The sequence below is a fragment of the Temnothorax longispinosus genome, chromosome 5, assembly GCF_030848805.1.
Source record: "Temnothorax longispinosus isolate EJ_2023e chromosome 5, Tlon_JGU_v1, whole genome shotgun sequence".
In the NCBI taxonomy this organism is placed as follows: Eukaryota; Metazoa; Arthropoda; class Insecta; order Hymenoptera; family Formicidae; genus Temnothorax; species Temnothorax longispinosus.
Window position 1 is genome coordinate 17,304,450 of NC_092362.1, and position 22,570 is coordinate 17,327,019.

General features: G+C 41.5%; 5 protein-coding genes across 9 annotated transcripts; 2 read left to right on the forward strand and 3 right to left on the reverse strand.

The window, feature by feature from the left end:
* Positions 1-4,470: 4,470 nt before the first annotated feature.
* LOC139813770 (uncharacterized) lies at positions 4,471-12,297 on the forward strand. 3 transcript variants are annotated; one of them, XM_071779470.1, is made up of 4 exons: positions 4,471-4,856; positions 7,491-8,364; positions 10,206-10,367; positions 10,499-12,297. In XM_071779470.1, the coding sequence occupies exons 2-4, from the start codon at positions 7,789-7,791 to the stop codon at positions 11,003-11,005; spliced, it is 1,245 nt and encodes a 414-aa protein (XP_071635571.1). In that variant the 5' UTR covers positions 4,471-4,856; positions 7,491-7,788; the 3' UTR covers positions 11,006-12,297. The 3 variants fall into 3 exon arrangements, with proteins under 3 accessions (XP_071635571.1, XP_071635572.1, XP_071635573.1); XM_071779471.1 differs by having other exon boundaries at positions 7,529-8,364; XM_071779472.1 differs by having other exon boundaries at positions 7,565-8,364.
* Nf-yb (nuclear factor Y-box B) lies at positions 9,968-13,416 on the reverse strand. Its single transcript, XM_071779476.1, has 2 exons — positions 13,068-13,416; positions 9,968-12,140 (listed from the first exon to the last, which is right to left on the reverse strand). Exons 1-2 carry the CDS (start codon positions 13,174-13,176, stop codon positions 11,596-11,598), a joined length of 654 nt encoding a protein of 217 aa, XP_071635577.1. The 5' UTR covers positions 13,177-13,416; the 3' UTR covers positions 9,968-11,595.
* A 187-nt stretch (positions 13,417-13,603) lies between these two features.
* On the reverse strand, positions 13,604-15,905 carry LOC139813771 (uncharacterized). The gene is made up of 6 exons (XM_071779473.1): positions 15,562-15,905; positions 15,247-15,306; positions 15,011-15,133; positions 14,728-14,941; positions 14,446-14,655; positions 13,604-14,193 (listed from the first exon to the last, which is right to left on the reverse strand). The coding sequence occupies exons 1-6, from the start codon at positions 15,751-15,753 to the stop codon at positions 13,892-13,894; spliced, it is 1,101 nt and encodes a 366-aa protein (XP_071635574.1). The 5' UTR covers positions 15,754-15,905; the 3' UTR covers positions 13,604-13,891.
* Positions 15,906-16,046: 141 nt separating this feature from the next.
* Positions 16,047-19,602, forward strand: Nulp1 (Nuclear localized protein 1). Of its 3 annotated transcripts, none has more exons than XM_071779468.1 (9): positions 16,047-16,257; positions 16,363-16,639; positions 16,719-17,110; positions 17,207-17,435; positions 17,608-17,861; positions 17,934-18,243; positions 18,372-18,665; positions 18,750-18,937; positions 19,180-19,602. In XM_071779468.1, the coding sequence occupies exons 2-9, from the start codon at positions 16,502-16,504 to the stop codon at positions 19,202-19,204; spliced, it is 1,830 nt and encodes a 609-aa protein (XP_071635569.1). In that variant the 5' UTR covers positions 16,047-16,257; positions 16,363-16,501; the 3' UTR covers positions 19,205-19,602. The 3 variants fall into 3 exon arrangements, with proteins under 3 accessions (XP_071635569.1, XP_071635568.1, XP_071635567.1); XM_071779467.1 differs by having other exon boundaries at positions 16,049-16,272; positions 17,204-17,435; XM_071779466.1 differs by having other exon boundaries at positions 16,049-16,257; positions 17,204-17,435.
* Positions 19,603-19,770: 168 nt separating this feature from the next.
* Arp3 (Actin-related protein 3) lies at positions 19,771-21,963 on the reverse strand. Its single transcript, XM_071779469.1, has 6 exons — positions 21,777-21,963; positions 21,298-21,478; positions 20,881-21,195; positions 20,481-20,795; positions 20,181-20,399; positions 19,771-20,093 (listed from the first exon to the last, which is right to left on the reverse strand). The coding sequence occupies exons 1-6, from the start codon at positions 21,818-21,820 to the stop codon at positions 19,914-19,916; spliced, it is 1,254 nt and encodes a 417-aa protein (XP_071635570.1). The 5' UTR covers positions 21,821-21,963; the 3' UTR covers positions 19,771-19,913.
* Positions 21,964-22,570: the final 607 nt, after the last annotated feature.

A 22,570-nucleotide genomic window follows, 5' to 3' on the forward strand; every position in this document is an offset into this window, starting at 1 on the left:
GCTGATACTAATGGTAAATATTCCAAAAAACAAAAATAATATTTTTTACATCTTCAAATAATAACCTCGTAAAGCGCCGCTTATCTTGAAAGTCGCTTGAAATAACTTCAGCTTATACGAGTTTCAGTGAAACGCGAACGCAAATCAACGCGGTATCGATATTAATGCGAATTCAATGTAAACTGTTTAATTACAGATAAGCTTCTGGAGAAATGTCAGGCCGTGACAAACGACTTATTATCCCCCGACATTCCCCCGAACTTCAGTTACTCGTTAATTCCAGAAAACAAGCTTCCAGAAAGCAACCGTACTGATACTACTGGTAAATATTCCAAAGAACCAGAATAAAATTTGTGACATTTTCAAATAATAACCTAATGCACCGCTTATCTTGAAAATCGTGTAACTTTAGCTTATACGAGTTCCAATGAAACGCGAACGTAAATCAACGTATCAATATTAATGCGAATTCAATGTAAACTGCGTTTAATTACAGATAAGCGTCTGGCGTGGTGTCGGAGCATAAATGACTTATTCATATTCCTCAAACAGCAAAAGCTGTCATTTCTCCATTATACTTCATCAGGACATAAAACTTACAGCGATACTCCCATACCCTCAGGTATATGGTAAAGTTCAACTCTTGATTAATGCGAATTCAACGTAAACTGTTTAATTACAGATAAGCGTCTGAAAAAATGTCAGGCCGTGACAAACGAGTTATTATCCAGTTCCCTGTTTAATTCGTTTATATCCTCCAAATATTTTAACACCGAAGATGCGTTGAAAAGTATCAGGAAGTCTTTTTCAACTGACGCCAAGCCTCCACTCATCGATTACTCGTTGTTTCCAGAAAACAAGCTTCCAGAAAGCGAGCATACTGATACTACTGGTAAATATTCCAAAGAACAAGAATAAAATTTGTGACATTTTCAAATAATAACCTAATCTAATGCACCGCTTATCTTGAAAGTCGTGTAACTTTAGCTTATACGAGTTCCAATGAAACGCGAACGTAAATCAACGTATCGATATAATGCAAATTCAATGTAAACTGTTTAATTACAGATAAGCGTCTGGCGTTCTGTCGGGGCATGAATGAATACTTCATATTCCACATGCAGTTACACCTGAAGTCTCTCTCTGATATTTCATCAGGACGTCAAACTTTCGAATATAGCAATGCTCCCGTATCCACAGGTATATGATAAAGTTCAACTCTTGAATCAACAAACATAACAATGAGACGTTAATTTTTATAAGCATATATTCTCCCTCCTTTGTCCGCTTGGTAGACGAACTTTTATATACGATTTTCTAAATAAGAAATAAAATGTTTTATTTCAATATTATAAATCTATGTGTATGTACTAATTTCGTAAACGTAAATATTTTAATAAGATCATGTTCTTTTCGTTATATTTTTAACATGCCATAAACCTCATCATATCATAAAACTCTAAAGAAAAACTATTTAGACTTACTCAAATTTATACATAATATAGTAGATCTTTAATACCTCGGCGATATATTCTATAATGCTTGGTATAAACTGTTAAAAATAGTTGAAGTAATAATTAAAATACTTTTATTTCAATTATTTAATATGTATAATAATTTATAAACCCTATATGTATATTAATAAAAAATGTGTTGCTTTATTGCCATTTGCGCGGCTCTCTCCCATCGCTTTTACCCCACCTTCACAGATACGCCCATGAATTCAGAGAAATTTCTGAAAATCATTAATAATACATGCTAAGATGAATCCTTGTATACCTATTAATAGGAAATTTTTAATTTAAAAAATTTGAAAATTTGCAATTTATGATGAGAAGCAATATGATTTATCTTTTATGCACGAAAAAATCGATAATATCGAAGTTCATGTGTAAAACTAAAAAAAAAATTTTTTTAAATAAAAAAAAACTGCATAAATAAATCCTTTAACTCGAAAAAATTGCACTCCATTGAAATATTAAAAACTTTTCAGAAAAATACACTTGAGAATAAATATCTGCCCGGAGAACTTCTTTTCTCTCCATGACATTTGTCATTCCCTCTCAGCTAATTTTGAAGAACGCTGAATTTTCCTCCGCCACCATCTTGTTCCCGTTCCTTGGCTACTCTTTCCTTGGAGTGAGATTTGAAGAACTTTGACGTGCCATCAGCTTTTTCTGGTGTAAAGCTAAAACACATACATTTAACAAATGTTTGAATGCAACAAGTTGTTTAATTGAATTTCTTTTTACGATGATATACCTGAGGAGTCATGTTGATTGTACGTATGTGTTGCAACCATCAATAGATTCCGCCGTATCTGGTGTGTAATTTTGCGTGGTAAAGTTGAAGCCTTCATGACTAACGGAAGGTACGGAAAAATCGAAACCTTTATTACTTGGTGAAAGTCCCGGGTCCGGTATCATCGGGTTCTTCTCAATCGGATTGTTTTCTAACTCCTGCTCGAGTTTCATATAAATTACGCTGGTCTGTTTATTAATCGCAAGCGACCATACCTCTGCGCCTCGACCCTTATCGAAGCAATATTTCGCCACTGAATCATCATCGATGCGCACCAAAATTCCTTCGTGATTTACGCACTGTAAGGTCTTGTCCCTCTTCACATGAGATATCGGTGATGTGCCCCAAGGTAACAGCACTAATTTTTAAAATAAAAATTTTACATGCATATAAATTATTATAGATGACACACGTGTATATCAAATATTTGCTCCACAAAAATAGTTGTGTATGAAAATTAAATTAAATTAAAAGAAATCAATTAAATTTCTGTTATATATGTAGAAAGTAGAGCTTCCTTTTCTCCCTCTTCTCTTATATTTCCTGCCTAACAATTAAACACATATATATTATTTTTACATAATGAATATTATTGACATTATCAAATATTATTTCTTTTATTTTTTTATATTACATATTATATATTCAATAAGAATTATTCGCCAGTGATGAAAATAAAATTCGGTATAGTTAAACGGCCTGACTGGCAAGTTTTATTAGTATATCACAACGACGTTTCGACCACTAATTTGGGTCCTTTTCAAGTTATTTTAACAATGATGGATCATTGTGCGTCAATTATATAAAATTCGTGGCGGGTCGGAAAAATACGACGGTCTCATGTGAAGGCCGAAAAACTAATGCTTTTATATAATTGACGCACAATGATCCATCATTGTTAAAATAACTTGAAAAGGACCCAAATTAGTGGTCGAAACGTCGTTGTGATATACTAATAAAACTTGCCAGTCAGGCCGTTTAACTATACCGAATACATATTATATAGTTATTATACTTTCTATACATATAATATTATATATATATAACATATATATAATATTTATTACATTTATATAATATTTATAACAGTCCGAGTAAGAGCCCAGCATTGCCGTAGCGTCTTACGCCTTACGCGAGAATATTGCGTTACGCGACACGCAAGCCAATCTTACGGCAACGCACGAAGAAAAGCGCAACATAACGTACGTAACATAAGACTAATTACGTTACGTTCTTCTTTGTGCGTTGTCGTAAGATTGGCTTGCGTGTCGCGTAACGCAAGATTCTCATGTAAGGCGTAAGACGCTACGGCAATGTTCGTGGGCTGATCCTAAAAATTGTCGTAATTTCGACAAAGTACGTAGAGGCCAATAAGGCAGGTCGTTGGCTGCATCGCGAAATCAGGCTAGGGCGGTAAAGGTGAAAGGTCAAAGGCAACGGGCTAGCACGGATATCGACTCGGGTGAGATCGAGAAGGCGAGGTAACCGGGTTATAGCCGGGGCGGCGGATAGGCGCCCTCCAAAGCGGGTTGTCCTAGAATTCGACTTTGGCGTTTTCGCACACGCGCCCCGGCGTTCAACAACATATCCCTACGCCTTTGTTACGTTTGCAAAATAAGAATAACAAATATATACAAATTGCTGTGCAAACGCAAAGCGCAATTTACTATTGCTGGCGTAACATTCTTTCTTTCCTAGCACAACAAAATAATCTCTTCTTTCGAGCTTGTACGTATGTAATTTTGTAATAATACTCCTCTGCAGTCCAAGTAAACGTAAAAAAATTCTTTTATATGAATTCTGTTTCTTCTTTTCTCTCCTTTCTTATTTATATGAATTCTTTTATATGGAATTCTCTTTCCTATCGACAATTATCTTTAATCTTTAATCTCAAAACCGAATCCTTTTGCAAGCACGGTCAAGTCTCCTTTTTTTTGCGAATGCGGCACTTAATTCCGTGTGAGTGCGGTGAAAGTGACAGGTCAGCTGCTGTTATGTTCGCACCCCCGCCTAGATTCAACCCTGCGCGAGGTTCCTCCTGCGCGCGCGGCTGCCGATGATAGAAGGGATAAAGTGGAGAATGAGGGAGAGAGAGAGAGAGACTGAAATGGAGAAGATGAGAGAGAAAAGGAGAAAGAGGGTAGAGGCGCGTGCGGTGCGGCTGTCTGCGGCTGCTCGTTCGTCAGTCGGTGGTCGTGGGTGGTCGCACGCACGCTCGGGGGTGACGGGTGCGTCTACATTCGCGAGGAGGGCGATGGAGGCTTCGTTGCGCCTTGCTGGCGATCGAGTGAGACGCGCCATTCGTTGAACCGCGTCATCGTCGTCGTTCGTGCACCGAACCGTCCGCGATAAAAGTGGCACGAACGGGACAAGGGCAGCGCGTAAAAGAAGGGAACCCTCGCGAGCGACGGGGTGACAAAATGTCGATGTATCACTGTTTATCGTGAACGAGTCGAGGAAACAAGGCAGACGGGGCAGTGGGAAAGAGAGAAAGAGAGAGAAAAGGGGGTTGAAACACGATTTACCTCTCTCTGTCTTTCTCTCTCGGATTGTCGGTACGCGCAGTCGTTTTTGATGTTGTTGGCTGGCTTGATGCCTGTTTCTTCTTTTTTGTTTGCTATATATTGCTGTTGCTGCCGCCGCTCGCTGCTGCAGCGGTCGTTAGCGACCGAATTGAAAAAAAAAGTACAGAAAGATAATGATATACGCGAGCGTAACCTTTTCGTTGGCCTCGTTGTTGTCGTCTTCGTTGTCCCTAGACTCCTCCAATATTCACCCTCTAAAAAAAAAAAGTAATTTTCATTGCTGTCGTGAGAGAACGATGCGAGAAAGAGAATTAGATGACTTGCCCGGGGGCCACCAGCCAGCCTGTGATTTTCTATTATACTTATCACGAATAGATGATAACGCTCTTTTCTTCTTCTTGAACCCTCTTGCGTGTCTTGCTCGTCGTGAACTATCCTTGGTACCGCGATTGTCCCCGCGGTACCATCACGTTGAATATCTCCCTGTCTATAATATTCATGCATGCACATATCCGTCCTATATGCATCATGCATGCCGCTTATCCGCTAGGCACGGACGACTAACGCTCGTCGTCCAGCTCAACCGTCATGCATTTTTTAACCACCGTATACCGTGAACAGCTGTATTGAAGAACGATTCCTGAATCTTCGGCTATAACAGTTGATTTGTCGATATGAATAATTTCCGGCCTATTTCACCAACATCGCGGTTAAACTTCTACCATTATTTATGCAGCACTGGAATTCAAGAAAGAGAAATAGAGAGGAGACAAGAAAAGAGAGAAATGTGTTAATTAATTTGTGCCTCTTTCTACATCTGCTTGTAGAAGAAGAGAAATAATTAATCGCGTTAGTTCGTTAGTCTGAATTCATTCTAAATTATGCGTTTTCCTCCTCTCTTTATAGAACTATTAAATTATTAGAAATTCTATTATAATAAAATCGTTAATTTATTAATTTGTATTATCAGTGCAACTGAATTCTGTTAGATTCAGTAATTTCCAAGACTTGCAATTAGATATAAATTAAAGTTAAAAACTCAAACAATTGTTGGCTTCTTAGTGATCAAATTTATCGATTAATAAACTAATTAATCTAAATATAACCAATTAATTTTTTATTTGAAAAGGAAAAAGAGGTAAAAAATTAATTTAATTACTTTTGAAACTAATAGACATTGCTGAAATCAGTCATCAAGGGTCATTGTAATCGATAAACAGAAATTCGTGCATTTCGTACATGGTCTGCAATTTATTTCACTAATTCTTTTCTCATTGCTTCTTTTTCGCAATGTGCGCTTGCAGTGTGTAATCAAGCACTTTTAATATGAATGTTTGTAAATATGTATAAAATAAACATTGCTTTTTAGATTATTGTAAATAATTAATGGTGTGACATATGACGACTGTAAATTATCATAATATGCCTGAAGAATATTGTAAACATGTTTCCCGCATACTGCATAATTAAAATTAAATCCTTCTGAGCAAGCTGAATAAATCAAATGTATTTTATTGTGCGTATTAATCAATTTTTTATTTAAAAATAAATCAACAACATATATTTTATCGAAGCCAAATTTAAGAAATAATTTTTGCTTTGATGAGATAAAAATATCAAATTACTTCGCAAAATTGTCATTTATTAATGTGAATTGAGTTTTAAAATATTTTAATTTGTAAAATAATTTACAATTAAAGAAAATATTACATAATTATTCTGTTCCATACACATATACTTAAACTTAGTTGTAATAATATTCCATTATTACAAAATTATGTGAAAATTTATGAAATTGGGAAAGATGTTCGCAATTTCATGAAAAATTTGTTCCTAAATATTACTTGATTATGTATATAATGTATGTATAGTATTTTCAAGTGTTGTGCTAGAACTGTGTGTAAGTGTGGTAATGCAATTAGATGTAAACTAAAACGTAACTTTACATTTGCTTTCCGGATATTCAGCGAACGCATAACCGAAGTACCCGATATAACACTCTAAGCAAAGCAATAAGTGTTGCATGTTAAATACTATGTAATTAATAATATTATTTGAATCAAGAAAGGCGGATTTCAATGGGATTATTCAATACATTAATTTTTTAATTTTATCTTAAGATTTAATTAAATAACATGTTAAAATTATTTAAAAAATTGTGACGTAAGACAAATTATAATTAATTGTATCCGTAATGTGTAATGTTTAATTTTACGACTCGATTTCTACCATTTTTCGTATTCTTTTAAAAAATTATACGTAAGAACGATTGTAATTGATCACAATATCTGTAATGTATGATACTTTAATTTCACGACTCGTTTTCGACAATCTTTCGTTTCCCTTTTCTCTACCCTAACATCTAGGTATGTACTTATGTTGCTTTAAATGCAAAAGATACAACATTAATAAACGATAGCTAAAAAGAAGAATATATATTTGATATATTGCTTGATTTGAACTTTGGAAATCAGTTGAGTCGAAGGAATAAACATTACCCGCCTTCCAGAATTAGATATACACGTGGAAGACGATCGCGATAACTTGTATCCACTTGCATACACGAGTCGTCAAGTTAATATAATACGTTATGCGTTCGCCAATTAGCGGTAATTTGACTCAACGTAAGGGTGGATCGCTTTTATAGTCGTGCTTGCTGCATAGTGATTTAGATACGTAGACCGTAATGACGGGCGCCACAGACGGGCGGAGCTCCGTCACGTTTCTTGCCTTTCCAGAGGGGCAAGGGAAAGAGTGAGAGAAAGACAAAAACAAAAAAAGGGAGTGATACTCCCTCGGGATACGAACGAGAGTGCGAGAGACACACACACGCGCGCGCCATGGCAAGGACCGATCATCGACGTCATGCGACGTAACTCGTAACCGAGAACGGGGGCTGCCCCGGATACGGAGTACGCCTTGAGACGGGAAGCGAGGAAGCGATCCGGCAACCCGCGGAGCGATGTACGCCGCGGCGGGTGGTGCGAGCATCGCCAATCGGAGGAAGCAGAAGCGGCTGCAGCTCAACAAGCAGGCGCCGGTCAACGTCGTTCCGCCAAGACTGAAGACCGGCTTACCGCTCGGCGCGCGTCACCAGCATCAGCATCAGCATCAGCACCAGCACCAGCATCAACACCAGCATCAGCATCAGCACCAACACCAGCATCAGCATCACCATCAGTATCATCAGCACCACCACCACCACCCGACCAAGCTCGCTGCCCGTCCGCACCAACAAGTCGCATCAGCACCGCAAGTCCCGCGAGGGCAACACCATCAGGCGCCGACGTCGACGTCGTCGTCGTCCGCCGCGTTCCATCCGGTTATCGACGACCGGCGCCGCCATCACGCCGACCATCACAGGTCTCAGCAGGTCGCCCCGGTCTCGCCGATCCAGTTCCCGATCTCGCCGCCCCCGCTCTCCCTCGAATCCTCGGCGTCCGCCACCACCACCTTCCCGGCCAACAAGAGCAATTTTCCCTTCCCGCCGCCCTCGATCCTCGATCTCCGAGTCTCGCCTCCTACTTCGGAGCTACAGGTGGGTAACATCGTCGGGTACTCTCTCCTCATAACCAGCCTCCTCCAGGTTCACGCTGTTCCTTAGCCGCTCTCTTTCATCTTTCTCTATTTCTCGCCCAAATCACCATCACTTTCTACCTTCTTACGTATAGTTCACGCGTATTTATCACAGAAATCATGCAAAGCGAGATAAATGCGTCTCTCCCGCAATGTGCGCATTAGGCAGAGAAGACCGTTGAGCATCCGATTTGTCTGATGCTGTCACAAGTAACAAAAAATTATGATATACTTTAAAAAAATCATTACAACGTCCGCTTGCATTATTTTTGTCCTATTTTTTCAATATGTCTCTTTTTCAAATTTTCAAGTCTATGGACTTTGTTATTATATTAATTATTAAAGTCGAGATAATAAAATTTTTAAACGGACAACGTTTTGCCATAAAGGTTGATGAGGGAAAGCTCATTTTAACGTTTCCGCGCCAGTTTTGTGTCTGGATACTCGTCGACCGACAATTCGATTACGTTATCTCTGCCGAGTGCGATCATTGACGCAATTAGAACAATAAGAATTACAAAGCTCACTTCTCTATCGCTTAAGCGCGACTCACCCTCACTCAAAGCGCATATATGCTTCCCCTGATCGCACCACATCTCTTTTGCCGGCACCTCGTACAACATTATATAGCAAATAGCATCGATCGGCTGTCTGGTGGCGCATATAACACGCGATAAAGCCCGTCGAGCAGCGTATAAGAGAGGCGACAGATTCTCCATGCCCGAATATCTTGCTGGCCCGGCAAGTCGGCTAAAGGCTCGTAATGTAATTTCAGTATAGCGTGAAACATGCCTTCCACGATTATCGTCGACGAGAACGAGCAGCGATCGATGCCGATGGCGAGTAACGCAACGTTCGGTATCGATCGCTGATGGAACTTTGAGGTGGACTGCAGGTCTCTTCGTCATCATATCGGGGGTGAAAGGCGAAGGGTTAAGAGAAAAAAAGAAAAGAAAGAAAGAGGAAAAACCCGGGGCAATCAGGGGAGTTTTGAGATCTCTCGATCGATAGTATACGCGAATGAATAAGCGGGATGCAGGCTGCTCTATTAATTAGACGAGAGAAACAGCGTATACGGGGGGGTAAGGCGGTGAATTTTAGAGAATTACCTTCCAATTTCGCCACCAGACTCATTCCGCCGCTACCACGATATCCCCCACGATCTTACGTGTACGGGGTAAGTATCAAAAGAGTTCACGGTCGTCGTCGAAAAAGCAATTTTGATTCCTTCGCGTGAATTAACGCCGTAAATTTAGCGACGTCGTGCAATTCTTCTCGGAGTACTGACACCTAGAACCGAACTCGTTATGAATAAAGACCGTGAAAAAGTTCTATCTGATCGCGTACACGCGTATCACATTGATTGGTATTTCTTTGCACCGATTACGGCAAGATCGATCGAGCAACTTTTATTTAGGCAAACGTAAGGAACGTATCAATCGCTCTTCAGGTAGATCATAAATTTTTTTTTTACCACATCATATCCGAAATAATATTCCATTATTATTTAATATTCCGTTCATTTCACGTAGGACGCATGTTTTCAAAAGAGCTAAAGAAACATAAAGGGTTTTATACATATTTATTGGCGAACCTAGACTGCTATGGGGATACACAGTATTCGCACGGAATTTTGTTGTACAGTACATACAAAGTAGTTGCGAAATACAAATAAATTAAAAATGATCGATTAAAAAAACATAACGACTCGATGCGTCGAGTACTCACATTAACGAAAGATCATGCGATTCATTGGCCTTAACAACTGCTCATAACGACATGTCTGAGAGTTACGTATTTCAGTGCGGCGTTCAGGGACCTGGCGGCAAGGCAGCGTGGCAAGGATGCAACAGACCTTCGCCCCTTCCCTTATCTCCTACATCGCCCGGGTATCACGCGGATGGCTACAGCAAAAGCCAAACGAAGCAGTGCGAAGCACATCGGCGATGGATGAAAAGAAACAGGGTAACTTTATCAAATACTGACATAATGTTTAGCGAGGAAGGAGGAGAGGAGGAAAGAAGGATATAGTTTATAATATTTGATCAAGAAATTGAAGGTGTTTTTACGGAACGCGTGCTTCAATCTTGCTTCAGATAAGAGACGCCAGTTACTGCTACGGAAGCAGCGGCGAGGACGACGAGGAAGATGACAGTAACGCCATTCGCCTGCAGCGGGGCGAGGTCAGCGCGGCGGTCAACACCGTGCTCTACGTGGGTTTGGGGACCACCGCGCTCGGTTTAGTTATCTCGTTCGTCGGCACCGGGGAAAAGGGATTCCTGAGCCCGCAGCTGAGGCTGGTCGGCCCGTCGTTACTGTGCGCCGGTCTGCTGTGCTGCCTTTTCCGCGTGTTGCTGTGCCTCTGCCTGTGTCACTGCGGTCAGTGCGGTCGCTGGCGATTCTGTCACGTCGACTCGCACAAGGAGAAGGCGAGGAAAGCGGACGCGCGACCGGGACCGGGAACGTTATCGACCGCCTCGCTGTTGCCGCCGTCGACGCAACAGGAACGAGGAGAACGGCCGGTCGCGCCGACGAGCCGCTCCGTGTCGCCGGCGACCAAGGGACACGAGCTTCTGCTCTCACCTGCCCAATTACCGGAGTGAAGAACAACGTGATCGCGCGCGCCACGGACATTTTCTACCGAATGAATTCTATATACCGTAAACGCCGATTTACTGCCGGGCTCGCGCCCGATTACACGATCCTATATAGTTTCCGTTGCGGCCTGAACCGCGCGAGCTCTCGCAAAGAACCTAAAGAAGTAGTCTAAATGCGTCTTAAAGCTTAAACAATAGAAGAATAAAGGAATCGGCTACGTTTTTTTTTTTTCTATCCTTGCTGCATTCGAGAAAGTAAAGGAAAACCACCCCAACCACGTCGACCGGGCTTCTCGTTTCGCGAAGTCTCCTGGTTTATTTACGCTCACGCTTACAAGTTGCTTCTTTACAAAGATTAAAGTTACTTTCTCAACTTTACCCTCCAACACTCTCCGTTCTCTCGGCCGAATCTTAATAATGATCATCGTCTTAATGTTAAAAGCTTAAAGATACTTTGCTACGCATATTGCTAGGCGAAAAAACCGTTCCTCTTTTCCGCGCGATCGTCATCGATGCCCATGATTCACAGATCACACAGTGTGTCTCCGTACAAATACGATAAATACTTATATCAATATCACTTTAACTCCCGATGATCAGGAAAGCTGAAACTGCATCTGCTCGTTCGTCGAGTAACTGTAGATGACAGAGGAGTCGGAAGTGGTCACGCTGGCCGCCGTCGCGGTAATAGCGAACAACTGATCCTCGTACATGCTCTGCGGCTCCACCTTTCCATTGCCAGTGGCCGCTCCGGCGTTGGGCGGGTTGTCGCCCTTCGTCGCCTCGCGATACTTCTGCAGGTACACTTTCAGCGGCTCGACGTAATTGTCGAAGCCGAGCGTGGTCATGGCGAACAGAATGTCCTCACCATTGATAGTTTTACGCTTCTCCATGTGACACCTGTCGCTCGCTTCCGACGTGATAAATGAGATGAACTCGGACACGCACTCTTGAACACACTCGCGCGCGTCCTTGGCTATCTTTCCAGACTCCGGGATGGCCCTCTTCATGATCTTGGCGACGTTCGCTATCGGCAGGAAGCGATCCTGCTCGCGCAGCGGCCCGCCACCGGTGGAAACCCCGGGGCTCTGCAATGGATCGCCCGTGCCGTGATTCGAGTCATCTGTGTTTTCGGGATCGTCTGTTAAAAAAAGAAAAAAAAAATCAGTTTGTTAAGATTTATACATTGTCTTACTACCCAAGGGATTTAACTTGTAATCTGGTCCACGACGACTTACAAGGGAATACCATGTAAATATACATTTACTTACAATGTAAATATACCGTCTAAATACAAGTATCAATCTTTTCGTAAAAAAACATGGAGTTGATACGTCCCTACATCTTTATGGGCTGGTTGTTCCAGCCTGTTGCTAAACTACCTGATAGTTAAATCATATGTATGTCTTTGTTTATCCTTTAAGGGTCGGTTGTTCCAACCTTTTGGTAAACTAACTAATAGTTAAATCATATGTATGTCTTTGTTTATCCTTTACATTAAACAAAGATAGACATATGATTTAACTATTAGTTAGATTACCAACAGGTTGGAACAACCGGCCCTACATTGGACAAAGATAGACATGGGATTTAACTATCAGGTAGCTTACCTACCAGCCCTATATCTCGATAAGGGCCGGTTGTTCCAACCTATTGATAAGCTACCTGATAGTTAAATCACATGCCAGGTAGTTTAGCAACAGGCTGGAACAACCAGCCCTAATACAATTTACGCGAGGGTTCAAGAACGCAGGCACGTGCTCTCTCGGCAGAAATTCAACACGCTCCGCTTCTTCGAGGCAATCGACGGATAAAAATCGTTCGTTGTTCAGCGATAAGAGAAAACAGAAGGAAACTGAAGGTCGAGAAACCTGTAAACAGTGGCAAACTGTGAGATGTAAACAGTCTATCTACAGTCCGAGGAGCTACACGCCTGTATCTTCCTCCCCCGCTCCGAGGACCAGCCTATTCTATTTTTGATTAAAAAAAAAAAATACAAGGATGCGGATGAAATTCGGGACTGTTTTATCGTTTCTCAACGTTAGCTCCCGAGGGAACGCTAACCTACCTTCCATGTCGTCCGACTGCACGCCGATGTAGGACGTCGCAACGGCGCTGCCACCCAGGAACGTCGGCCCGAGAGGACCGTCGTCTCCGCTCTCGCCGCTGTTCTCCATCCTCGGTATTATTCGCGCGCGAAGCAGATTGAACGTTTTAACCTGTTTCCCCGCCGTTGTTTTTACGCCGTTGAAAAACGGAGTCCCTCGGCTCAGGCTGCGTGGTGCGTCGTGTGCGGGCGATCCACGAATTGTCTGTTATTAACGCGGCGGCCAATCAATTCACTTCTCCGTAAAAACGTGGGGTTGATTGGCTACGGCGTCCTTTTCTGCCATTTTCTACCGCGCGCAGCGTTTCCGTCTCTCCCGCGCGCGTAACTTCCGGGAGGGAAGGAAGTGGCTCTAGGGACTTTCCTCCCGGTCTTGAAGTCAGGTGTCGTCGCATATGTACATACGCGCGGCACATTCGAATACCGTAAAAACTGGGTCCGATTTAAACATTTATTTATTTTTTTTTTCTCAAGAACCTAAAGGACGAAACGTCGAAAGATAAGTAACCATGTTTATTCGGAATATCTCTTTGTTTATTTTTCGATGAAAATAAGCTCTTTTATGATACAACAAAATCTCAAAATGCATTATATATTTCAGTTATTTTCAAATGCCTTTCTTATTGTATTACGGAACTTTTCGGAATGGATTCTGTTCGTTGTTTAATTATTTCCTAGCTTTCTATTGTTTTCTAGGATCGAAATCGAAGTAATTCCAATCGGAATCTATTTCGAACAGTTTCATAATACGTGCCCTGATATCCATAATTAACGCAACCAAAGTTTTACAGCTCTTTCGCCGACTTGCTCGTGCCACTCTCGAATTGTGTCCTGTAGAAATCGTTCGCAGCATCGACAATCGACTTGATCTGCACGGTCGCGATCTTTATTACACGCTGCAAATAATCGGTGGTCTGTCGATGATAACTCTTCAACGGCAGGCCCGATAACGTTTGTGCACTTTGCAGAAACGTGTCCGTCTGTTGCTCGTAACGCCACGAGAGTATTGTCAGCGTGACGGTGAGCAACGAGCTGATCACGAAGAGCCACACGATCACGCACGTGAGCGATCGGCACAGCCCAGTGCCTGGAGCAGTCATGAAACCCATACGTGATATTAAAGTAAACGTAAACCTCGCGAATTAAAGGTCAAGATTCCAGCAAACACCAACCAACAGTAACATCGCGTCAATGTTATTATTTCCTACTTAAATTGTAACACATGTATTATACTGCATGTGTTTTATATTGTATTATATTACACTTACGTTGTTGAGTGGGAAATAATAACGCAATGTTACTGTTAGTTAATGTTTGCTGGAACGAATGTTCAGTTTACCTGTCGAGCTGTACGATTTACGCGCGGATGCGGCGTTGGACGACGACGACGATCCCGTTAATCTCACGCTATCGCTATTGTCCTGCAAACGTCCGTCGCTCTGCATCGGAGAATCGATTTTATCTCCGTTCGTCTTTTCCCTCTCTGCGTTCCTCTTCCTCTTCCTCTTGCCCTCCTTCTTCGTGCTCGTCACCTCCTTGTCCGCGTCGCCTGAAATTATACGCAGTTAATGTTATGCGCGACTTGAATGACTGCTACGCAGTGAGTGGCACACATACACACCTGTAGCATTATTTAATCTACGTAATCTCTCCTCCTCGATGGCGAGCTTAACGTTGGACAGATAGCTGACGATATTACGAGCGCACGCCTGACACTCGCGCATATTGCTGCATGGTCCCGCAACACTGGCCACGGCCTCGGTCAAGGGGTTTTCCTTCAGATCCAACCACCTTAGATTTTTCAATTCGCTTAGACTCAGAGGTAATCTGCTGATCTGTAAACGACGCAAATTAAAAATGCAAATTTTGTCAAAGGGTATAAAAAATAAAGAAGGCTATTTTACCTTGTTGGCGTATAAATCCAAATGTTTCAACTGAGTCATCTCGCCGAAATTTTCGGGAAGTTCGACCAACATGTTCCTGCTGAGGTCCAATTTCACAATTTGTTTTAAGGTAACAAAAGTGGCCTGCAAAAGATGGTTCATTCCTTCAATGTTTACAATAGCACGAGAGTGTTTAATTTGAATATTTAAATTACATAAAAATCCTCACTGAATCGCATAATCTAGGAATAACGTACCGGCAGAGAAACCAGAAGATTGGTTGATAAATTGACATTTGTTGCTTTCCTAAGAGATGCCTGAAACGTAACATAATTTGTAAGGAATGTTACACCACAAATTACTCCTATTTCTCTCCTTAAAAAGTACTGTTAAGTTAAATAGCGCTATTAAGTTAATTAATGCTTGTCCCTCGACTGTCTGCGTCAGAAAAATCATGTAAAAGATATTTTACTGTTCAACACAACAAGTACAGTTAGCAGATTCCCATATGCATTCCGTTCGGTTCTGTAAAAAAAAAAAAAAAGAAAAAGAGCAAACTAAAGAGGACTCACGATTTCTCGCACAGGCACTTCCTCCAAGTCGCATAAGCTGAGGTCCAGGGTATCCTCCTTCAGCTTGTCCTTCACGTCTTTCAGCTTCAGTTTGACGGTCATGCTTGGTCGAGTCTCGCGTGAAACGGGATCGCGGGTCACTCCTTCGTGCGTCTGCGACGTCAGATTGCGATTGTCGTGCCCCGCGCGCATTCCCCGACTCCGTACACGTAAGCAGGTGCACGCATCCGGCTTGACATGTACACACCAGAAGGCTCACACGTGGGCGGTGAACGCGAATCGCGAATTACCTAGGCCGACCTAGGGGCTGCGCAGCGCAGACTCGTCCTCGCGTTCTCTCGCGCGTTTTCACCGTTCTGACGACCGACGCCGACAAGGATAAACCCGATAAACTGCGTGACGTGTCGAAAGAGGGAGAGAGGCCAGAGGGAGGGAGAGAGAGAGATAGAGAAGGAGGAAGGAGAGAGGGGTTTGTCTCTTCTCGTCGACTCGCTTGGACTCGCTCGTCGTTAACCTTCCGCTAAACTCCTCGCCGTTCGCCAGCTTTGACGTTCGACTCGCGTCCTCCGACGGTCTCTTGTGACCTCCAAATTTCCTGTATTTTGATCGAAAACTGAACGAAGCCCTCTTCCAGAGCATTCCAAATACTCTTCCCAGTTCCCACTCTCGAGGTGATCGTCCGTCTGCAGTTAGAAGGTAGAACCGCATCGTGTGTGTGTCAGTGCATTCGCAATCGGATGTGGAAAATGTGTGCCAGAATGTTGTATTGATTTTGACGAAGCTGGGTGATAAATTTTACAGATTGCCGGAGAGCTGGTGAATATTCGAGGTTTACGAGGCTTGGAATCGCAGGCATTCTCGCGACGAGAGACAGCTGGCAATCTCCCACTCTTGAAAAAAATACATTCCAGATAGATATATAGACATATACATATCTATAATGTCTACGCGATATATGAAAAAAGTTTACGGCAGCGACGGCTGGACGACTCTCGAGAAGGATAACGACGATGCGAGTGACGCGGAAGTCCCGGTGACCAGCAACGCCAAATCCAAGTCTTTCAATGTATTCGACGTGGTATGTAGAATTTGTTAACGTTGTCATTTTATTCCCATCTGGATGACGGCAATGTTGACGATAAGATGTGTGCCCACAGTTGAATCAGAACTCCGATAGGGATGAGGATACCGATGACAGGCAGGAGAACGAGGACGAGGACCTGGTTGTAAACAACGCAGATTATAACGATACGAAGCGTAGAAAGAGGAAGAAAAAGCATAAGAAGTTGGAGAACGAGAGAGTCAAGAGCCACCAGCAAGAGCACGACGCGGAGTGTAATGAAAACATAGACGAGATTGAACGAAGCGTAAGGGAGGTGAACAAATTGCTCGGCGAGCCGCTGCCGGGTTGCAGTAATGAAGTTTTGGAAGCGCAATGGGTCAATGGAGTATCCAAGGAAAACATATTGACCGTACAACGCAAACACTTGAATCCATATAACGAATTGAAGAGGATCTTTGGTAGTAAAACTATAGAGGCTACACAAAGGTACAATTACATTTATACTTAAATGATATATGGATAACGTGTGTGTCGTAATTTACAAGTTTTTGTTGAGCAAGAAGTACTCTATTCTTACAGCAGGAGAAGCAACAATAAAGGCCGTGGAAATTTAAAGAAGACATGGTTGATTTGCCCGCAAGATAATACCTGGGTACCGACTAGAAAATCTGGATTATCCATGTCTTTAGATAACTCTATGCAGACTACGGAGAATGTACAGTACTTTGTATATGAACATAGCGCCTCGTACAAAGAGATACAGCATAAATTCTTGCAAGCTGTTGAAAGTCTGAATCCAGAGAACATAATTGTGAGTAAAGAACGAGAGATTGGATAGTAATATTAGATTTTGTGCTTTGCAATTCTGGCATGGAATCTTTAATTGTTTTGTCATAATATAAGTTTATGTACTAGTAACAAAAATTCTTTTTTACTTATATCCGTGTGGTATATAAATGTTAATACAAGTTATTATGTTTCAGAATATAGTAAATGCCCATTCTTACCATATAGACTCCCTCCTGCAGGTATCTGAAATGTGTAAAATAAACGACGACTTAGCCTATGCAGCAGAATTTATCAAACGGGCTCTGTACTGCTTAGAATGTGCGTTTCATCCATTCTTCAATATAACAACCGCGCAGTGTAGGTTGGACTACAGAAAGCAACAGAATCGTGCACTTTTTATAACGCTTTTTAAACATCTTGGGTTTGTCGGTGGACGTGCTTGTTATAGGTAAATACCCGTAAAAAGAATATTAGAGCGAGCAAAATGAGACTTTACATTAATTTCTATGAAAAATTTCAGAACAAGCTTGGAATTTTGTAAATTACTTCTGTCATTGGATCCTGAGGGTGATCCACTAGCAGTGGTCCTGTCCATTGACTTCTACGCCTTAAAAGCCAAAGAATATGAATGGTTCATAAAGTTTTGTAATCTGTGGGAAGACTCCAGAAATTTAACTCAACTACCGAACATAGCATATAGCCTGGCCTTGGCTCACTTTCGTCTAGGAAATAAAACTGATGCCGATACGCTTCTGCAAAACGCTCTTATCATGTTTCCGCGTGTATTGATGCTCTTATTGGAGAAATGTAGCATACAAACAGATTCTAAGGTATTGCAGATTTAAAAAAAAATCTTTCTTATAGATACACCATTTCCTGAAAATCTATTATTTCAGAGCACGATGAGTGCTTGGAAGAAATGTTACTCTTACGCTCAATAAAATATTTCATTTCTTAGGTAATGTGCCACGAATTCTTCAACTCTAAAGCACAAGCTAGCACATCACCGGCTCTAGAGAAGCTGCAAAAATTGTATGTGGTGCGTAGCTTCCATCTCTGGAAGGAAGCAGACATTTTACCGTGGTTGGAGGAAAATGTGCACGCTGTGTTAGGTCGAATTGAGTCTAAAGATGATTATATCAAGTACTGTCAAGTAAAGCGTAGCAAGCGCTATCGGGGAAAGCTGCCAAGGAACATTTTGAGACACATTATATTATCAGACTTGCAAGAAGTTGTAGTTAACGGTCAGGAGGTAATGTCTCGTACTCTGCGAATGGGGTTAAGAAGTATATGTATCAATACAACTTTTATTAAACTTATATATTGCTTGTTCCAGATTCAGGGCGAGGACCCAATGCTGTCACACGATCCATTGCCGCCATTAGACAGCATCGATATTTATAAAAGACCTACGCCAAACGATAGACCAGCCGAAAGCAGTTCAAATTTCTTTTCTCTCTTTTTCTCTTCACTTTTCACGGACATCAATGGCGCAACTGCTGCTTTAAATGATTTGAATCTATTGTAAGTACATACATAAAAAATAAAAAGTAAAAAAAAATGGAAGAATAGGAATGCAATATCTCGATTATCCTCTTGTAGTTATCCATCATTCATAATTAAATTACTCAAAATAAGTTGTTAATTATAATACGGGCTATTGCAAATTAAATTTTCATACTCAAAAATTACATATAAATTATATATGCGCAATTGAAAACATCAGGTGATATTAATTTAATGATTGTAATTTTTGTTTTGTTTAGCGAGGAGAACGATGACCACGCATAATAACGACTTCCCCTAATTTTATGGAACTTTAACAACACTAAAAGAAGAAATCTACATAAATTGTGCAATTTTAAATAATACACATACGTCATTTTAAATAGTACATGTAAAAATGCAAAAAAGTAGTTTGTACATCGATAGTTCAATATCCAAGATAGTTTCCGATTCGTTAGATTTCGTGTACAAAGAAATTTCATGTATAAAAGTGCAATTTTGTTAGAATTTCTGCTCAATGTAAAAATGCTTCTGAATATATCATGTAGCGTTGCATTATTGTGCATCACTACATAAACCACAGATAATTATTGTAACATCATCTCATAAATCTGTTATTATATATGAATTTTTTTAAACTTGTAAATATATATCTATACTGCAGTAAATACTATACATAGTAAGTTCTATGGAAGTGCACCTCTCATACGCAGCATGAACGGCGATTGATTAAATCCTAAGAGAACAGGAATATATAAACATACATTAATTTTCATAATCTAATCATGAATTTAAATCAAACATACCAACATGATTCTGTAAAAAGTGAAAAAATCAAGTGTACAAACAAGTCGAAATCTTTGAATTACTTTTAATTGCGTTTAGCACCATGTTAGAAAAAACGGAGTAAATTATCTGAGTCCTTACATTTATAAATGACAATAATACTCTTAGAGAAGTGATTTCCGATCGTTGTGCTCGTCCCATTTATTTCTTAAACCATACTGTGAAATACGGGATTATAACGACAAATTCCAGGACCGTACTCTTGGTATGCCTTCTTCGTGTGGCAAACCGTGTAGAATTCTGGATCACTGGCTAGTAATGCGCCACCATACCACACCGCGCAACGTTGCTTGTGATGCGATATCACGCGGACGTCTATTGGTTTTGGCTGGAATATAAAAAACCGAATTATAATAACTGAATACAAAGCGTTATTACCGCTCGTAAGCAAATTGCAAATTATCGCGATACCTACCGTAATGTGGCTACCGCTTAGCGTTTCGCTGAGCTTGAGCCGCGTGTCGACGATTTTCTTGATGTCGCGTTGTAATCGTCTACCGAAGTCTTTAAACATGGTGGAGCCACCCGATAATACGATATTACTGTACAATGGTCTCCTGACGTCGATTGGGCAGTTTTGAATTACATCGTCAACAATTTCATTGAGCGGCGTTGTAAAGTCCGGATTGGAAAACTGTGAAGTATTTAGATATACAGAAAACATGTAGAAGTTAATTATATAAATTAGCAGTTACATGCGCGGATAATTACTCACTTCGGGATGAAAGAATATTTCCGGTCCCAGAAACCTTTCGTATCCGACATCCACCACAAAAGGTTGCTTGGTGATACTGTTAATACCTTCGTATTTCTTAATTTTCGTAGGATCGCTATCGTATTTGGCAAATTCCTTCGATATATCCGGACATATGTAACAGTATTTCTCTTTGATTGACTTGGCTGTTTCTAACGATTGCTCAGGCGGTATCCCAATCTCCCGTTCCCTCAGCAGACTTTGTATGAAATAGGTAATATCGCGACCAGCGATAGGAATGTGCTTTATACAACTTCCTATGACAAAACCTTCTGCCTGCAAAAGCACAAGAACTATTATAGATACAAAAAAGCGTGACTTTAAAACGATATCTGACGGAAAAAACGATTTCTGTACGCACCACTGGAATCACGTGAGTTACACCATCTCCGCTATCGACAACGACGCCCGTTAAAGTGCGGTCCTCCACGTTCTTAGCTGTCCACGAGGCTGCTAAGGCGAGAACGGCTTGCACAGCTATGTAAAGTCCCGGCACGTTAAACGACTCGAACATAATTTCCGCGGTATATTCCCGATTTTCCGGGGTGTTCAAAGGTGGCTCGGTTAAGAGGAAATAATGATCCTCAGGCTCCGACCTGAGGTATTTGAAAATGCATTGTTGTAAAAACTTCTCCATCAAGTCCCAATCTTCCACCAGTCCATGCCTCACTGGATACTGCGAGTTAAGAAAACAAAATGCATCCGATAAGTACATGTCGTCGGGAAAAAAAGAGAGAAATGAGTCTCGCTTCGAGCAAGCGTGCTTGCGTGTAAGTACTTTGATCGAATATCCAGTGGCCTCAAAAGCCTCATCCCCGATGTAGGCATCCAGGTCCTCCACACCCTTCGTAATTCTCCTCGCATTATTATCGCCGACCTTAGCCGTCTCCTTGATAGCGATCGCTGACGGTATGGTCAGCTGGGGCTCCTTATTGCCCGCGAATCCCAGTTTCGTGTACCTGCAAGATAACGCCACGATTAGATAGATAACCACGAGCTGTCGAGCGTGTCGAGATTGCGCGTGGGCGGCGAATATTTTTACGCACGTCGATAAGATTTGCCGCGAGACGAAAGGGTTCTTTTATCAACGTAAGGATACTGGTGAATCACTGCGAGGGGTGAAGGGGACGCGGTTCGCAGCGGGTCTGGCCGAAGTGCGTGTCATCCGATGACAGATCGAGTACCTAACCTAAAAAAACCGAGCCCGCCCTCCTCGAAATTCATAGCGTTCCATTGTCCCGGGGGGATTGCGCTTACCCTGTGCCCACGTCGATGACGCACGCGGGGAGACGTCCGAGCATGATTCCGGTCACACCGATCGCCCTTGTCCCGACAAAACACACCCGCGGCCGACGACGGTCGCGGCTAACCAAACGCCAAGCCGCCGCGAAACGATACCACGCCTCACCTCCGGCTAGTCCGGCTCAGTCCGGCTCCGGGCTCACGGTTCAACGCACGCCGCAGCGACACCCGGACCGACGTATACTTGGCAAACTAATTAAAAATTATTTATAATTATCTTTTCCAATCGTTTGGAAATCATTTGAAGAAATTTGAAAGAAGCTTTTTATAGAGTTTGGAAAACTATACAATAATTGAAAATTAATTAAAATCAAATAAGCCTAAATTTTTTTTCTTATCCAATCGCTCCAGAATCATTTGGATAAAGTGTCGAAATATATTTTATTATTTGAAAAACTACTCTCTATTTTAATAAAAATTAATTAACAATTGTAAACGATACCGGAAATAAGTTGGCGCTAGAAGTTTATATTTTTAAAATAAACAATAGTTCAAACTAAACTACGAGACATCATATCCGCGGCGGATCTCGACGGTAAACGGCATGGCGCTGTGCGGAAACATCTTCGATTTGATCGGCGTTATTAGCATATGTTCCGCCGAATGCGCGAATGTTTATCTTTTGTTATTTTTATTGACGGGGCAAACATCGCAATGTTTGGAACGCGATAAAAATTGGTCAAAGAATTATATATTTGTTATATTTGTCCAAATAGAATAATTGAATGGCAAGTCTTAGCAAACTATAT

Bases quoted from the DNA above. Each gene is read 5' to 3' on its own strand.
- LOC139813770 (XM_071779470.1), top strand. From the start codon at position 7,789: ATGTACGCCGCGGCGGGTGGTGCGAGCATCGCCAATCGGAGGAAGCAG. The intron at 8,365-10,205 runs GTGGGTAACATC...TACGTATTTCAG, and splicing joins CTCCTACTTCGGAGCTACAG to TGCGGCGTTCAGGGACCTGG. The intron at 10,368-10,498 runs GTAACTTTATCA...ATCTTGCTTCAG, and splicing joins GATGGATGAAAAGAAACAGG to ATAAGAGACGCCAGTTACTG.
- Nf-yb (XM_071779476.1), bottom strand. From the start codon at position 13,176: ATGGAGAACAGCGGCGAGAGCGGAGACGACGGTCCTCTCGGGCCGACG. The intron at 12,141-13,067 runs GTAGGTTAGCGT...TTTTTTTAACAG, and splicing joins GCAGTCGGACGACATGGAAG to ACGATCCCGAAAACACAGAT.
- LOC139813771 (XM_071779473.1), bottom strand. From the start codon at position 15,753: ATGCGCGCGGGGCACGACAATCGCAATCTGACGTCGCAGACGCACGAA. The intron at 15,307-15,561 runs GTGAGTCCTCTT...GTTACGTTTCAG, and splicing joins AAGTGCCTGTGCGAGAAATC to GCATCTCTTAGGAAAGCAAC. The intron at 14,656-14,727 runs GTGTGTATGTGT...GTATAATTTCAG, and splicing joins TAGATTAAATAATGCTACAG to GCGACGCGGACAAGGAGGTG.
- Nulp1 (XM_071779467.1), top strand. From the start codon at position 16,502: ATGTCTACGCGATATATGAAAAAAGTTTACGGCAGCGACGGCTGGACG. The intron at 17,436-17,607 runs GTGAGTAAAGAA...ATTATGTTTCAG, and splicing joins TGAATCCAGAGAACATAATT to AATATAGTAAATGCCCATTC. The intron at 18,666-18,749 runs GTAATGTCTCGT...TGCTTGTTCCAG, and splicing joins TTGTAGTTAACGGTCAGGAG to ATTCAGGGCGAGGACCCAAT.
- Arp3 (XM_071779469.1), bottom strand. From the start codon at position 21,820: ATGCTCGGACGTCTCCCCGCGTGCGTCATCGACGTGGGCACAGG. The intron at 21,196-21,297 runs GTACTTACACGC...CTTAACTCGCAG, and splicing joins CCACTGGATATTCGATCAAA to TATCCAGTGAGGCATGGACT. The intron at 20,094-20,180 runs GTAGGTATCGCG...TTTATATTCCAG, and splicing joins TAAGCGGTAGCCACATTACG to CCAAAACCAATAGACGTCCG.